The sequence below is a fragment of the Liolophura sinensis genome, chromosome 10 (assembly GCF_032854445.1).
Source record: "Liolophura sinensis isolate JHLJ2023 chromosome 10, CUHK_Ljap_v2, whole genome shotgun sequence".
Classification (NCBI taxonomy): Eukaryota; Metazoa; Mollusca; class Polyplacophora; order Chitonida; family Chitonidae; genus Liolophura; species Liolophura sinensis.
In genome coordinates, this window is record NC_088304.1 from 25345317 (window position 1) to 25361468 (window position 16152).

The following is a 16152-nucleotide window of genomic DNA, read 5'->3' on the forward strand; positions in this document are numbered from 1 at the left end:
AGCAGTGGTTCAATCAAGCGTCTATGCATTATTTTATTTATTTATTTATTTATTTATTTTATTTCATTTTAAAAACTCGTTAAGTTTCAAATATATATCTTAAATTACCAGTAAGTCATTCTCAGAAGTCTCAAGTATTGAGTAGGCTCTTGTTGATATGTGGACTGTGTATTTCGAGATGTCGTGATATCTTTTCACCTAGGCTACCGGTATTTCAAATTCTTTTTAACACATCCATTTTCCTAACACAAATATAACCAAACCAAAAAGGTACATATATAACACAAGAAGAATTTGAGATCATATGTCAGTTATTTCAGATACAGGTAACTTGAATTTATTTTAATAAGGACATTACTTTTGCATGTACTGTTGACTGAAATTTTTTTTTTTTTTTTTGGGCCTATGTGAAGGATAAAATATATTATGGTAACCTTAAAATGAATTTCAGATGTGGATATCCAGTTATGTCAGTATACGATTTTCTGAAGTACATTGACCAATTTCCAGATAATGGTATCAAGACAACTTAATACCGTACAAGATATCTTAAATAGGGCCTAAATGCTTGCCACGACATGGCTGGACACTGGCGACTTGGTATTAATTAACCCATAATCCTTCATTCTTAGATAACTGCCCTAAAGATGAAACAGGTTGCCAGACAGCGCTCTTATATTAGTCCTGGACAACATCAAGTCCACCGTAAAACACTTATTATATACTGATCACTTAAAGAGCAGATGTTCCAAGTTCTTGGAAACTTTTTTTTCCTTGATGGCATAAATTTTTCAATACGGTAACATTAGCTTTTTATGCAGTTATTGTATAGTGACTGTGCTACACTTAACACTATCTTCTTTACCCAGAAATGTTACACATTTAAATATATAGTGCTGAAATGTTTTTTTCTTTTACAGGAAATGAATCTAATGTTAAGATCACACCTGCGAAAAAGTATTGGAAGAGGAAAAAGGAAAGGAAAGGAAAGGAAAAAAAAAGAAAAAAAGAAAAAGGGAAACAAGGTACAAGTAATTGCAAGGCTTTAATTTGGTGTGGGAACTTCATTTTTCTCTGTCAGATTTAACGTTCTGTAACTACAGGATGACAATCTAGCACGGTTAAAGGAGAAGAAAACATAAAAATGATGACAATTAAAATCAGATGAAAAGTGTGAAAACTTCTTTACATATATGACGTTAAGGTTTCTTTAGATTTTTTTCTTTCAGGAGAAAAAGGTATTTGAAAATATTTTTGTTAGATGGGTATTTGGGACCACTTCTTGGTACAGATCACCGGTAGTAATATTCAAAGTAAGGATGTGATGCAAGCCTAATAAATCTCTTTGAATGTAAATTTATTGCTGGATCCCAAAATATGCATTTAATCTGAATTATGATATTATTTATAAATATATTTCAGTTAAATTAAATTAAAAATTAAATATATTAAATATTATGATCAAAATCCAGGCTGAACACATTTGTTAGCTGAAATTCCAAATATATTTGTTAAACATGTGTTACATCTTATTTATAAAATTATTATGAAAAGACAGTGTAGTTAAATACTATATTTTAACTTGATACTATTGTACTAGAAGTTAGATAGCAAGTCAGTGTGACGTCATTGGCAGCATGTATTATTATTATTATGGTTCATGAAGCCCACCTTAAAATTCAAACATTTGATTTAGATCCTGCAGAAATGGTAAATTAAGCTACGTGGCTGAGGAAATATGCCATCTTTTTGTCATGTTATGCTTCTCACGCATGTGATAATCAAGATTTGTATTCATTTGTTCTTGAAATGGAATTGTTGTCCAGGAGTGATATTTGACTGATTGGCACCCTCTTGCATGAAACTGTGGTCCAACCAGCATCAGATTTTCACTTCAGATTTGTAGTGGCTCTATCAGGATACATGTATAGGTTGAAACCTGTTTCCTGGTACATGTACATGCGTGTGTCCATTTCTTTCATGCCTTCTTGCATGAAATCACCACCACGTGTAATCATATGTATATCATTGCCTTTTTGCATGTCTTCTTGCATGAAATACCTGCATTGAACTTTAAGCCAGACTGTCCATTTTCTGTTTTCTTGAGAACTGTGCACATAGCACATCTATGGGAACATGTGTGAGCTGAATGAGCGAACATTTCAGACATGTTATAGTTAAGTTTCTGAAATATTGGTTTGCATAGGTAATGGGCACGTAGGCCTACATGACAGGTGTATAATTGGCATGTGGGCCTACATGACAGGTGTATAATTGGCATGTGGGCCTACATGACAGGTGTATAATTGGCATGTGGGTCTACCGGGTGGATTTATTCATCAAATAAATGACGTTTTGATTTGTTATTAAGATAACATGTATTTCCTTATTTCATATGTTCAGTATTTTTAATTTTTAATTCTGAATTTAACAAAATTTACATTTTCTGTCCTATTTTCAGAGCATATGTTGTGCACTTCATCACCTAATGTAATGTATCCAGCCATTTAAAGTTTATCTTTTTGTTAAAAAAGGCAGATGGAAAAGTAATTGTTTAGCTCCACTGCGATGGCCAATGTGGTTTAGACATGGTGGATAGGGTTACAGTATTCATCTTATTATAGGGCTGTTGTCCTTCACACAATAATCATTACATATAATCTTATGTGGGTCAAACATAGGTATCTTAAGTACCATAATAGTACATGTCTGTCTCGAATACTTAGGCAGAATGTATGCCCTAGATTTAGAGGTATCCAATGCCCCATGGGACCAGAATGCTGTTAAGTACACAAGCATTTTACATTTACATGTGTATGTCAGATTTTTAATTGTATGCAGATGAATTAATAATTCATTCTGACATCATTATTCTTGCTGATTTTGATTCTCATATGAACATTTTATGTACATGTACAGTCTAATGGAAAACCATGGTAACAGCTGATTGATGATGTGTTCAGCATTGTTTGTTCCTGTAGTTTAGAAGGGTTCTTAGTTCATACCATTGTATCTCAATGGTAAGACAGAGTCTAGAAGGGAGTTTATACAGTGATGTGGCTAGGCTGTAGAGGGGAGTTGATGCAGTCATGCGGCTAGGCTGTAGAGGGGAGTTTATACAGTGATGCGGCTAGGCTGTAGAAGGGAGTTTATACTGTGATGCAGCTAGGCCCTAGAAGGGAGTTTATACTGTGATGTGGCTAGGCTGTAGAAGGGAGTTTTTACTGTGATGACAGCTAGGCTGTAGAAGGGAGTGTACACTGTGATGACAGTTAGGCTCTAGAAGGGAGTGTACACTGTGGTGACAGCCAGGCTTGTGAAAGGAGTGTACACTGTGATGACAGTAAGGCCCCAGATGGGAGTTTACACTGTGATGACAGCTAGGCTGTAGAAGGGAGTCTACACTTTGATGACAGCTAGGCTCTAGAAGGGAGTTAGGCTCTAGAGGGAGTTTATAACTTGATGACAGCTAGGCTGTAGAAGAGAGTTTATACAGTGATGCAGCTAGGCTCTAAAATGGAGTGTACACTGTGATGACAGAAAGGCTGTAGAAGGGAGTGTACACTGTGATGACAGTAAGGCTCTAGAAGGGAGTGTACACTACAAAGACAGCTCAGCTTTAGAGGGGAGTGTACACTGTGATGACAGTTAGGCTGTAGAAGGGAGTGTACACTGTGATGACAGCTAGGCTGTAGAAGGGAGTGTACACTGTGATGACAGCTAGGCTGTAGAAGGGAGTTTATACTGTGATGACAGTTAGGCTCCACAAGGGAGTGTACACTGTGATGACAGTAAGGCTCTAGAAGGGAGTGTACACTACAAAGACAGCTCAGCTCTAGAGGGGAGTGTACACTGTGATGACAGTTAGGCTGTAGAAGGGAGTGTACACTGTGATGACAGTAAGGCCCCAGAAGGGAGTTTACACTGTGATGACAGCTAGGCTGTAGAAGGGAGTGTACACTGTGATGACAGATAGGCTCTAGAAGGGAGTGTACACTGTGATGAGAGTAAGGCTCTATAAAGGGAGTGTACATTGTGATGTCAGTAAGGCCCCAGAAGGGAGTTTACACTGTGATGACAGCTAGGCTGTAGAAGGAAGTGTACACTGTGATGACAGTTAGGCTGTAGAAGGGAGTGTACACTGTGATGACAGTAAGGCTCTAGAAGGGAGTGTACACTGTGATGACAGCTGGGCTCTAGAAGGGAGTGTACACTGTGATGACAGCTAGGCTGTGGAAGGGAGTGTACACTGTAATGACAGTAAGGCCCCAGAAGGGAGTGTACACTGTGATGACAGCTAGGCTGTAGAAGGGAGTGTACACTGTGATGACAGTAAGGCTGTAGAAGGGAGTGTACACTGTGCTGACAGTAAGGCTGTAGAAGGGAGTGTACACTGTGATGACAGTAAGGCCCCAGAAGGGAGTGTACACTGTGATGACAGCTAGGCTGTAGAAGGGAGTGTACACTGTGATGACAGTAAGGCTCTATAAAGGGAGTGTACATTGTGATGTCAGTAAAGCCCCAGAAGGGAGTTTACACTGTGATGACAGCTAGGCTCTAGAAGGGAGTTTACACTGTGATGACAATTAGGCTTCATAAGGGAGTGTACACTGTGATGACAGCTAGGCTCTAGAAGGGAGTGTACACTGTGATGACAGTTAGGCTCTAGAAGGGAGTGTACACTGTGATGACAGCTCAGCTCTAGAAGGGAGTTTACAATGTTATGACAGCTGGGCTGTAGAAGGGAGTGTACACTGTGATGACAGTAAGGCTCTATAAAGGGAGTGTACATTGTGATGTCAGTAAAGCCCCAGAAGGGAGTTTACACTGTGATGACAGCTAGGCTCTAGAAGGGAGTTTACACTGTGATGACAATTAGGCTTCATAAGGGAGTGTACACTGTGATGACAGCTAGGCTCTAGAAGGGAGTGTACACTGTGATGACAGTTAGGCTGTAGAAGGGAGTGTACACTGTGATGACAGCTCAGCTCTAGAAGGGAGTTTACAATGTTATGACAGCTGGGCTGTAGAAGGGAGTGTACACTGTGATGACAGCTAGGCTCTAGAAGGGAGTGTACACTGTGATGACAGTAAGTCTCTATAAATTGAGTGTACACTGTGATGACAGTAAGGCTCTATAAAGGGAGTGTACACTGTGATGACAGTAAGGGCCCAGAAGGGAGTTTACACTGTGATGACAGCTAGGCTCTAGAAGGGAGTGTACACTGTGATGACAGCTAGGCTGTAGAAGGGAGTTTACACTGTGATGACAGTTAGGCTCCACAAGGGAGTGTACACTGTGATGACAGTAAGGCTCTAGAAGGGAGTGTACACTACAAAGACAGCTCAGCTCTAGAGGGGAGTGTACACTGTGATGACAGTTAGGCTGTAGAAGGGAGTGTACACTGTGATGACAGTAAGGCTGTAGAAGGGAGTTTACACTGTGATGACAGCTAGGCTGTAGAAGGGAGTGTACACTGTGATGACAGCTAGGCTGTAGAAGGGAGTGTACACTGTGATGACAGCCAGGCTTGTGAAAGGAGTGTACACTGTGATGACAGTTAGGCTCTAGAGGGAGTTTATAATTTGATGACAGCCAGGCTGTAGAAGGGAGTTTATACAGTGATGCAGCTAGGCTCTAAAATGGAGTGTACACTGTGATGAGAGCTAGGCTCTAAAATGGAGTGTACACTGTGATGAGAGCTAGGCTCTAGAAGGGAGTGTACACTGTGTTGACAGTTAGGCTCTAGAAGGGAGTGTACACTGTGGTGACAGTAAAGCTCTAGAAGGGAGTGTACACTGTGTTGACAGTTAGACTCTAGAAGGGAGTGTACACTGTGATGAGAGCAAGGCTCTAGAAGGGAGTGTGCACTGTGATGATGGCTAGACTAGAAAGGAGTGTGCACTGTGATGATGGCTAGACTCTAGAAAGGACAGTACACTGTGATGATGGCTAGACTCTAGAAAGGAGTGAATACTGTAATGACAGTTAAGCTCTAGATTGGAGTGTGCACTGTCATGACGGCTAGATTCTAGAAAAGGGAGTATGCTGTAAGCATGTGTGTCACTGTGACTTTCTGTCATATGTGTCATAAAATTGAAGTATGACTACAGCATAGAGAGAAAAACAATGCAATGATAACACTGCGACAGGCAGTAAATGATAAAACGCATTACTGGTGAAAATCTGGCCTCTTCTTAATTTACCTCAGTCAGGGTTTTTTTCCCACTCTTCATATATATGCTTTGAAAGAGGTAATTTGCAGAACTCCCATAGCAGATGATAGCTTAAGCAGAATTAGATAAAAGTGCATTGATGCCACTTGTAAATTAAACATTGCATATCACACATGGCCATGCAACTATTACTGGTTATCATAGTGAAGAACACACAGTATTTCTTAACCATGCCTTTGGGCTCATCTGTGACCATATGCCTGTCACAACAACTGGAGGCTCACCGGTTTTCCACTTGAATGGAGAGCTTTTGTTGGTCAGAAAATATTTACCTGTAGCTTTCGCTCTGCATGAGTAACTTTCTGGGCCTTCACAGGTTTAGTAACGTGACGCTGCTTGTCAGTGTGCTGAGAATATGCACAGAAGTTACATGTGCGTGTATGTACAGAAAGCCATGTGATGCAAGTGTCGCTCTAATTGACATACGTTGTTTGGCGGGTGAGTCCAGAGTACGTGTACGTGTACCCTAGCTATTTACAGAGACTTACAGAACTTACCGGAACCATGAAATCAGTGACAGATGTAGTACATGATTTTTGATGATCATTTTCATGCACATTTAAAAGTTACATAGCTTAACTGTAGCATCCAAAAAGTTGAATAATTTTCCCCTCAGCTATGTAAGCAAAATGTGTGATAAACTGAGTACCACACATTAGCTAAGGGAGACTGTGATGTAAGCAAAATGTGTGATAAACTGAGTACCACACATTAGCTAAGGGAGACTGTGATGTAAGCAAAATGTGTGATAAACTGAGTACCAGGTATGAAAAATGATGCCATGGAGAACCCTATGTATGAGAATATGTTAATAAATATAGATTTGTGTTGTTTTACCTTGTTTTGATCAAGTTGTCAATTTAATAAAATAAATAAATTAATAAATAAATAAAAACTGTATGTAGTGCTGGAAAATTCAACCGTACAATTTTTAAAAAATTTATAAAGCACATGCTGTATTATCTCTAAGCCTGCATGATTAAGATAACATACTGCATAGGTGTATGAACATGTGTATTTCAGGTCAAGTGGTGGGGCTGGGGGCGTGAGGGTGGGGGAGGGGTTGGGAATCCTCTGTGTGCATGCTGAAGATAGAGAGTCTAATAAGGAGTCTAATAAACACATGTAGACTTGTTTGTATTAAGGCCACTGTGAGAGCAATTGTAATTGTTGTTCTACGGACAGAATAAAGCTTTCCTCAGTGGTGGAGGAGGGTATAAAAGTAAAACTTGAAAATGTTCTTAGATTTTGGAAAATTTAAACTATCTTGGCAATTTTTCATCTTGAAGATATATTTACATGATTAAAAAGCCTTGCAAAAAAAAAAGGAAAGTAGTAAGAAACATCAAGATATTTACTGTTATACAGATACCGGATCTGCTGAGAAGACCCAGGTAATTCACTACCGGCATACCTTAAGTCGCAGTAAAAGTTGCCTGCCTTTAGGAGTGAAATTGTTGTATGTATCGGTTCATTGACCACAGCGTTCCAGGACGTATTGACATGGGTCAGTCGGTCACCTCCAGTTAAATTAACAGGTAAGTGACAGTTTTCTGTATGATAAAGGTGACTATTTGCCTGTCTACACCTCCCATACTGTTTACACTGGTAGACTGTGATTGCTGTTTACAATTTCTCGCTGAAAACATAAATGTTAGAGATCAATACAAAAAATGTCCAATTCCATCTTTCATAGTGGGGATGTCTTTTTTGTTGTTTTTTTTTTTAGCATACAGAAAAGATCTACATGTAGATGCGAGCATTTTTCCACCTGTGGCAAACTTTTGAAGACGCAAACTTAAGGAATCATCATGGCAGTCGTAGGAACAAGGGTGAGTAACCTTTGACCTCAACTCTTACTCAGATATCAAATTACTGGAGGCTTTCTGTTGTGTTCTTACATGTTCTTCTAAAGGTTTATGTTTTCTTAGATTTACAGACCTTGGCCCTATATGACCAATCAGGTCATAAACTCGATGAATTCCAGCTCTTTAATGAGTCGAATGTCCAGGTTAAACCACCAACATTTGGCAAGATACTGACAGACTTTCCCTTGTGTGATATACACATGTACATATTTACACCTTATCCATGTTATTAGTGAAAAACCATTACAAGAAAAGACAACAAAAAATATAGACAAAGTTATTTCAGATGAGGGGTCCATACAGACCAAAAAGGGCATAGGCATTTGTTTATTTATGTACATGGTAACTCCATAAATCACCTTTTAGTTCAGAATTCTTGCAGGATCATGGTATATGTCATTAGAATAATATAGAATAATTGGAATCACGATGTTGTGTCATCCATACCCTACGTTTTTCATTATTAGAGGCGAGAGACCCCTTTTGCCGGGCAAAGTAGGGTCTGGATGATGTCACTATATGGAACAGATGCCCTCTCAGGTGGTATAAATATCTCGTCTTTGATCGGTTTAAGCTGGTAGCTTGGCGACTGATTCAATTTTCCGTATGCTGGTGTTTTTGCTTGCTTTGAACTGCAGTATCTCTGTTATCCTACATCACAAAAATAAAAAGTGATGTTTTTTTTCACTTTAAATCTTACTCTTGTTTGTGTACTCCAGTGTTGCCTTTTCTGTTAAGTACTAAAAATTGTTGAGAACGATGTTAAACGCCAAGCACTCACTCACGCTCTCTTTAAAGTACTGGATTTCAATGAATGCTAGACTGTACACATGCTCATATAGTGTCATCGGTACTCGACTCGCTTATCATCACCAAAACTCTCTGAACAGTGAGATCGGAGAATTCACGAACCTGACACACTTGTTTATGGGACTATTGTGTTATGCATGTGGGGAAATATTCAACAGCTGGCATATGCATTGCATAAAACACTTGTAAACAAATAAACAGGGCCCAGGGTCATGAAGCTCTGAAAACGTTACAGGCTTGCAGCTACCATGATGACACAATGCCTACAGTGCAGGTTGCAGTGGAAGTTAAGTGAACGTAACGTTTAGAGTGCTTCGTGAAAGTAAGCCCAGATATTTGAGAATGTGGAAATAATGACACAATAGCATAGTGCCATAGTAGTAGACTTCATGGTTACATGTAAGTATATATATATATATATAGACCAGCGCATATCCCCTGACCATTATCGAAAAAGTTTTGCTAGGAGATTATTGGTAATTGATCGTGAGCGTTAAGCCATTGGTATCAATACAGTAGCTATGGAAGTCTTAATGACTGTATATGTACAGGTATGAGGTAACATTTTATCCTTGACCAAATCACTCAGCTTGTCTAAGTTGGAGAGTTCTATTTGCCTTAGACGGGTGTTCAGAGGTTTGCTTGGAAGATAGGATGGCATACTATATGAAGTTATTGTGTAATTTGTCGTATTTTTAAATCATTACATGATGAGTCACCACTATATCTAAAAGAATTGCTTGTTAAAAACACAGCAGTGCACATTTAGTTTCTTAGATCAGCTGTTAACAATCGTCTTACTGATAAACAGAACGCCTAACTATGATAAAAACAGTTTTACAGTAGTGAGCTGTCATGCTTGTAACATTTCAGAATGTCTAATCAAAACAACACCATCACTGTCTGCTTTTAAGTCACATTATTTGAAAAATTATTTCAACCAGTAAACTTTATTAGCTGATATATGTACATGTGATGTTTTATTGACTGCTTTCATGTTTTTAAAAATGTAATTAGTATATACCGTTTGTACTTGGTCAATGTTCATTGTTGTATTGTTTTGGAGGGCCTCTGGGGAGAGCAAATTGTTAAATCTGGCACAGCTACCCTCCTTAAATAAAGGTCTCATTCGTTAATTCAAGAAATGAAAGCTTCAGCTCTGAAAGTAATATTTTATTACTGACTTTTTGAGGCAAATTTTTAAGGCAGATGCTGTAATTTGGCATCAAACTGTTCTACCTGTATGTATCTACATTTGCAGGTACACCATTTGTTATACATAAGGGCAGAACATTTGGTTTTGTTAAGTTTAGTAAATTCAAAAAGAAATTGAATTAAAAATTTTAGATATTTTCTTTGAATAGTGAGATTAATTAACATATTTAGGAATGCAAACGTACTATGTAGTCCTTGTGTGTAATGATATGTGAATAAAACGCTCAGAGTGGACTGTGATAAAAATGGTGCTTTGAGTAAAATTTTGAACAACTGACAGCAGTTATTATAGAAAATGTAGATAATTACTAGGAAAAGCCTTTACATGTACCATATGACTAAACATTTACTAAATGATTTTCAGAGCAAGTATAATAGCACACTTATTCTGAAATATGCAAATCAGACGAAAGCAACAAACCTCACATGTTCATTGACAGGTGTGGTTGCAGTTTTGAATACAAATTTGTCTCAAGAATTTCAAAGGACAAAATACAAACAGGTTGAAGAATACTGTAATAATATAATTACATGGACATGTGTATATATAATGTACATTTGTGTATACATAATGTACATTTGTATGTGTAATGTACATTTTTATGTATAATGTACATATGTATATATAATGTACACTTGTATATATAATGTACATGTGTATATAGAATGCTTGTTTTGTGGTTAAATGTGCTGTTTGTACTTATAGCAGTGGTTTTAATATAGGAAAATCTCCCTAATGCCGTTAAAGGCTGCATTATCTGAGGTGTGGTCCTACTCACAGGCTGATGCCACAGGTGATTGACAGGTCATTAGTAAGGCAGGTGGGCAGTGATCAGGTGTTAGTGACAAGGACAGGCGGCCATGCAGTAATGGCTGCTGATCGGCATTTAGTCCCAGCCACATATTCTCCTGGAACTGACCAGATTATGAAAAAAATGTAAGTTCTGATTATTTTTGCACAAACTACAGGCATAAGAGAGTTAAAATTTAGCAAGTGTACATGCAACTATATTAATATGTCTATGCAACTATTGAACAAATACTAGTTATATTCAAACTGTGTAGAAAATTTACCTGTATATAGCATTTGGCTGGTACACATGTATTAAAGGAACATTTTTTTTTTAAACATGTACAGTTCATTAGGTCATATACTGTAATTGCAAACATTCTGAACAACAAACTATTGACTATTCTTAATTTACTCTGCACTCATTTATACATTGTTTACAGGTTTGTTCACCCATTACAAAACACATGTTTGGGCTGTGTGCACGTTATTTTTAAAAGTGTTAAGAATTTTGCTTTTTGTCATAGGTGTGGAATCTGTGCACAGTGTACCATTGTTCACAGGTGTAATGTGATGTTTTGGTGTAATGTTTACATTTCAAACATGCATGAGCCACATGACACGTCACCCATCTCAAGAGGTTTTATCTGTGAGGCCAATCACACTGGATTCCTAGTTTCCCCCATCAACACTCGCATGCCATTTTACCTCACCACTCTCAAACCCCAATTAAATGTTTTCCTCTTAACTGTTGTATATATCTACATTTTGTTTAGAGTATCCATATGCACTGAAGGTTTATCCTCTATTATTCTGCAAAAGCCATGCCATCTGTGATGAGTGTTGGCTAGCCTGCACTTTGAATTCTACAACTCCTTGAATTTCCAGGGAATATTTGATGTTAATTTATACATTAAATTCTCTTCGAAGTGGCGCAACCTGATCTTTGTTTTTCTTGCATGTGCATAATGCCTAGTGATGTAATGCATTTTGCTGTTTTAGGCATTTTGCTGTTTTAGGCATTTTGCTGTTTTAGGCAATATAGGCCACACCAATTTAAATTTTCACTTTTTATGGGCAGATCGAATGAATCTTTTTCAGTGTTGGAGGAGAATAAAAATAAAATTAAAAAATCACTTAATTCGTTAGAATGCTCAAACAATTAATATTTACATGATCCGAAAGTCTTGAAATACTGGTAAAAAAAAAATCATAAAAAATATCAACATCATACCTAATAAGAAAGTTTATTGAGTTTCACTTTTATTTTTATTGTGTTGACCCGCCATAAAAGACAAAAATAAATTCAGTGTCACCTTTTATACAGTGCTAAGGAAAGGAAATGCTATGGAATAATGCTAAGCATAAAAAAATATAAGCGTAGGCTGAGTATGTCGACTTTCAACATCAAAGTCGAGAAAAGCATGTAAACCTAATAACAAGTACATGGTCATACAAAGCCAGTCATAATTTAGCTGTACACATGAGCATGAATCACTACAGTACACCTCTATGAGTAGGCTATGAATCACTACAGCTCACATCTGTGTAGGCCATGAATCACTACGGTACACCTCTGTGTAGACTGTGAATCACTATAGTACACTTCTATGTGTAGGTCATGAATCAGTACAGTGTACCTCTATATGTAGGCTATGAATCACTACAGTACACTTCTATGTGTAAGCTATGAATCACTACAGTACACTTCTATGTGTAAGCTATGAATCACTACAGTACACTTCTCTGTGTAAGCTATGAATCACTACAGTACACCTCTGTGTAGGCTATGAATCACTACAGTGCACCTCTGTGTAGGCTATGAATCACTACAGGACACTTCTGTGTAGGCTATGAATCACTACAGGACACTTCTGTGTAGGCTGTGAATCACTACAGTGCACCTCTATGTGTACTGTATGTACAGGTGTGTGCTATAGGGACATATATGACAAGGTGGGCAGCCTGTCTGTTTTATAAAAGGCCCAGTTTATACCCAGTGCACATCCATGCAGGCAGTTCTGTTTAAATAGCATCGTTAGACGTACAGGTATGAATATAATATGTCTTAAGATATTGTTGTAGCTTGGAATGGGGAGCCAGGTGGATAAACTGTAGGTGAGTGCTTGGTGAAGAAAGCCATGTACATTTTATGCACCATTTCACCTGTCAGTGACTCTACTGCAGCCATAGTGGATATAGTCAGTATTAGGACTTGGCTGCTCTCTTGTTTCAAGGGATATTCTTGACTGCCATATATTCTTGACTGTTTCATTTGGACATACTTGCTACATGTCCTTCTCCAGCGTTTTAGCATGTCACATGAGTTAATATCTACAGCTGTGTATAGCCATTGTGATGACGTCTCTGTTCTCTTTTGTTTCAACGATATTCCTGTTGGAATACTTTCGTTCCGTATATTGCACTCAGTAATCAAGCTGCATGTACTTTTACAGTGTTTTACCGCGTCATACCCACATTTATTTGGCAAAGGTTTAATTGTCTCTAATCATTCTTGAAGGCAAACTGCAAAAGTTTTCATTTCTTTATCTATTTATTTCATTGGTGTTTTACGTCGTACTCAAGGATATTTCACTTATACGATGGCTGCCAGCATTATGGTGGGAGTAAACCGGGCAGAGCCTTGGGGAAACCCACGACCATCCACAGGTTGCTGGAAGACCTTCCCACACACGGCTGGAGAGGAAGCCAGCATGAGCTGGACTTGAACTCACAGCGTCGGCATTGGTGAGAGGCTCCTGAGTCATTGCGCCATGCTGGTGTGCTAGCCGCCTCGACCACAGAGGCCTCCCAAATGTTTTTAATCTGAAACTAAAATTTGTAAGAATATGAATACATGATGCTGAATGTGCTACATCTTTAAGTTTTTTAATTGTTTTGTATACGAGTATGCAATTTGTAGCTTATGTTTGGCCAGAAATAATATTCTAGACAGAATATAATTTGATTAAACAATTGTAATGGTTAATACTCGGACTATATTTAATAAATTATTTTTACAAAGAAATTAAACTTAGACATACAAAAAGATTGCAGAAGTATGTCAGAAATTTGAAGATTTACAAAGATGAACACCAAGTGTATAATTATAATACATCCATCAGTAAAAACCATATTCACCATTTTGCTAGAAAGTATTTCACTGTTTTTTTTTATACGCGTGAAGTCCTCACTCATTTCTGTCCTTTCTGTCTCTGTCTATGATTTTCTTTATATTCAGCAATTGAAAATAAACATCTCGATAACACATGTATCTAGCTCACACTCCTCCCCCTTGCCTTGAAACCCCATCCTGGAAATGACCCTGACATTGAAGCAATTCCGGCACTGCATCTGCTTGATCAATGTGCAGTGGCGATAAATGACAGGTGGCCATGGTCGACAACTGTACCCAATGCCAGACAACCATAAGCTTATTTAATACCCCAGGTATCTGATTGATTTTATATCTGATCTTGCTACGGTGATCAGACTGACTTTGAGCAGATAACAATTATACTGGATAAAAGGCACTGATTAATTAAGTGAGCTGATCCCGGCCTAAGAGATTAGACGGATGCCTGTTGTCACTCCAGCTAGCCAATCACAGCGCAGAGTACAGTAAGAGTAGTAAGAAGGGACAATTAACGTGTGAATTGAACATTACGCTCCTTCTTCATCCTTCCTGACTCTCCCTCATTGTGTGTTCTGTTTCAAGCTGTCGTGTGTGACAAATTTTCTGGGGTTTTTGTTTAATTTTGGGTAAGTTTCTTTTATTCTTCTGTCATAATTTCTTCCTAATTGTTACATGTATACACAGTTATAAGCTACATGTACATGTACTTTGGAAGACATTTTGCCATCCATGTGCTTGCAGTTTGGTGTTTAGTTCATTTACTTGTTTATTACATTGTTCCGGTAACCCTAACGCTTTACTGATGATTTTTTATATGCCCCTGCCATTTGGCGTAGCGTTTTATGTTATAGCGATTTTGTTTGTCTGTCTGTCCATCGCTATTTTTCTCTGGGCTATATCTCCAATTGTTTTCTGTGTAAAGTTTTCATTTTTTGTGGATGTGTACGTACATAGAAGACGATGGGTCACGACTCACATTTATTCATTTCCGTGGTTGTCATGGTTACCAGATTGCCATTTTCTGTATATATGCTACATAAATAGATATGGTTTAGTGTCCGAACTATAACTCTGTCTTTTACGAACACTTTAAATTTTTGGTGGGTACATAGATACACAGAAGACGATGTGTCACGACTCACAGATGTTCATTTCCATGGTTGTCATGGTAACCAGATAGCCATTTTCCTTTTAAATACTATTTATGGATATGATTTTGTATGGGGGCTACAAATCCAACTGTTTTCTGCATAAAGTTTTCATTTTTGGTGGACACATTTGTTCTCTTGTGCGGTTGTCATGGTAACCACATACTTACATGTATCATCAACATCCATGAAGATTCCCCTCAGGGGTTATACTCACCACAGTGCTGCTGGTATTTTTTTATACATTTCAAACAAATGTTGGGGCGTATGTTGTGTTCACCCGAACTCTTGTTCACTTATACAGTGGCAGTGAGTTTTATGCGTGGAGGAAACCCATGTGCCCAGAGTAAACCACCAACCTTTGGTAATTTACGGATGAACTTATCAACGTGTCACTGTGAGATGCAGATAAAATAGACTGAGCGTCATCATACAATTACTTCTTGTCACCAAGGCTCCACATGCAAACACGTAGAGCAAAGGGAAGCACAAACCTTGTGTCCAACATCGGGATTGAATTTGTACCTTGTTTGTTTATAACAAAGCTGTCAACAGCACATAATTTGTCTCATTCTTGCAAACCAGGCTCATTCAGTGCTGTTTACATGCTTATTGGACAGCCATGCTAAAGACACCAGACATGACACTATATCCCACCCTTTGGTAAAATACATGTCTAGACACCTGAGCTATAGGCTACATAGTACTTTAATAGACATACCTCACTTGTGCAGAACTTTAAGAAATGAAGTACTAATTTCCTAGTTTAATAAAGATTACTGGTTTGGGATGTAAAAGTCATGTGACCCCACTCAGAATTGAACTTGGTTTCTCCCCAGCACAGTATTAAGCATTTTTGAAAATATTTGCTTGACCAGTTTTAGTAATTATAGTATTTTTGTTGTGACATTATCACATATAGAATGGGTGCTAATTTTAAATGCCATC

At 38.1% G+C, this 16152-nt stretch overlaps 1 protein-coding gene across 3 annotated transcripts in view; it reads left to right on the forward strand.

Annotated features, from left to right (window-relative positions):
• The first annotated feature begins 1006 nt into the window (after window positions 1-1006).
• The window catches only part of LOC135476715 (retinal-binding protein-like), a 34155-nt gene continuing 19009 nt past the window's right edge, over window positions 1007-16152 (forward strand). The window contains exons 1-4 of one of the 3 annotated variants that reach the window (XM_064756830.1): window positions 6623-6675; window positions 7606-7775; window positions 7967-8069; window positions 8573-8645. In XM_064756830.1, coding sequence (XP_064612900.1) covers window positions 8625-8645 — 21 coding nt within the window. In that variant the 5' untranslated portion in view covers window positions 6623-6675; window positions 7606-7775; window positions 7967-8069; window positions 8573-8624. Of the gene's footprint in view, window positions 1026-6622; window positions 6676-7605; window positions 7776-7966; window positions 8070-8572; window positions 8646-16152 lie in introns of those variants that run through there. The other 2 variants (XM_064756829.1, XM_064756828.1) reach the window with 2 other exon arrangements.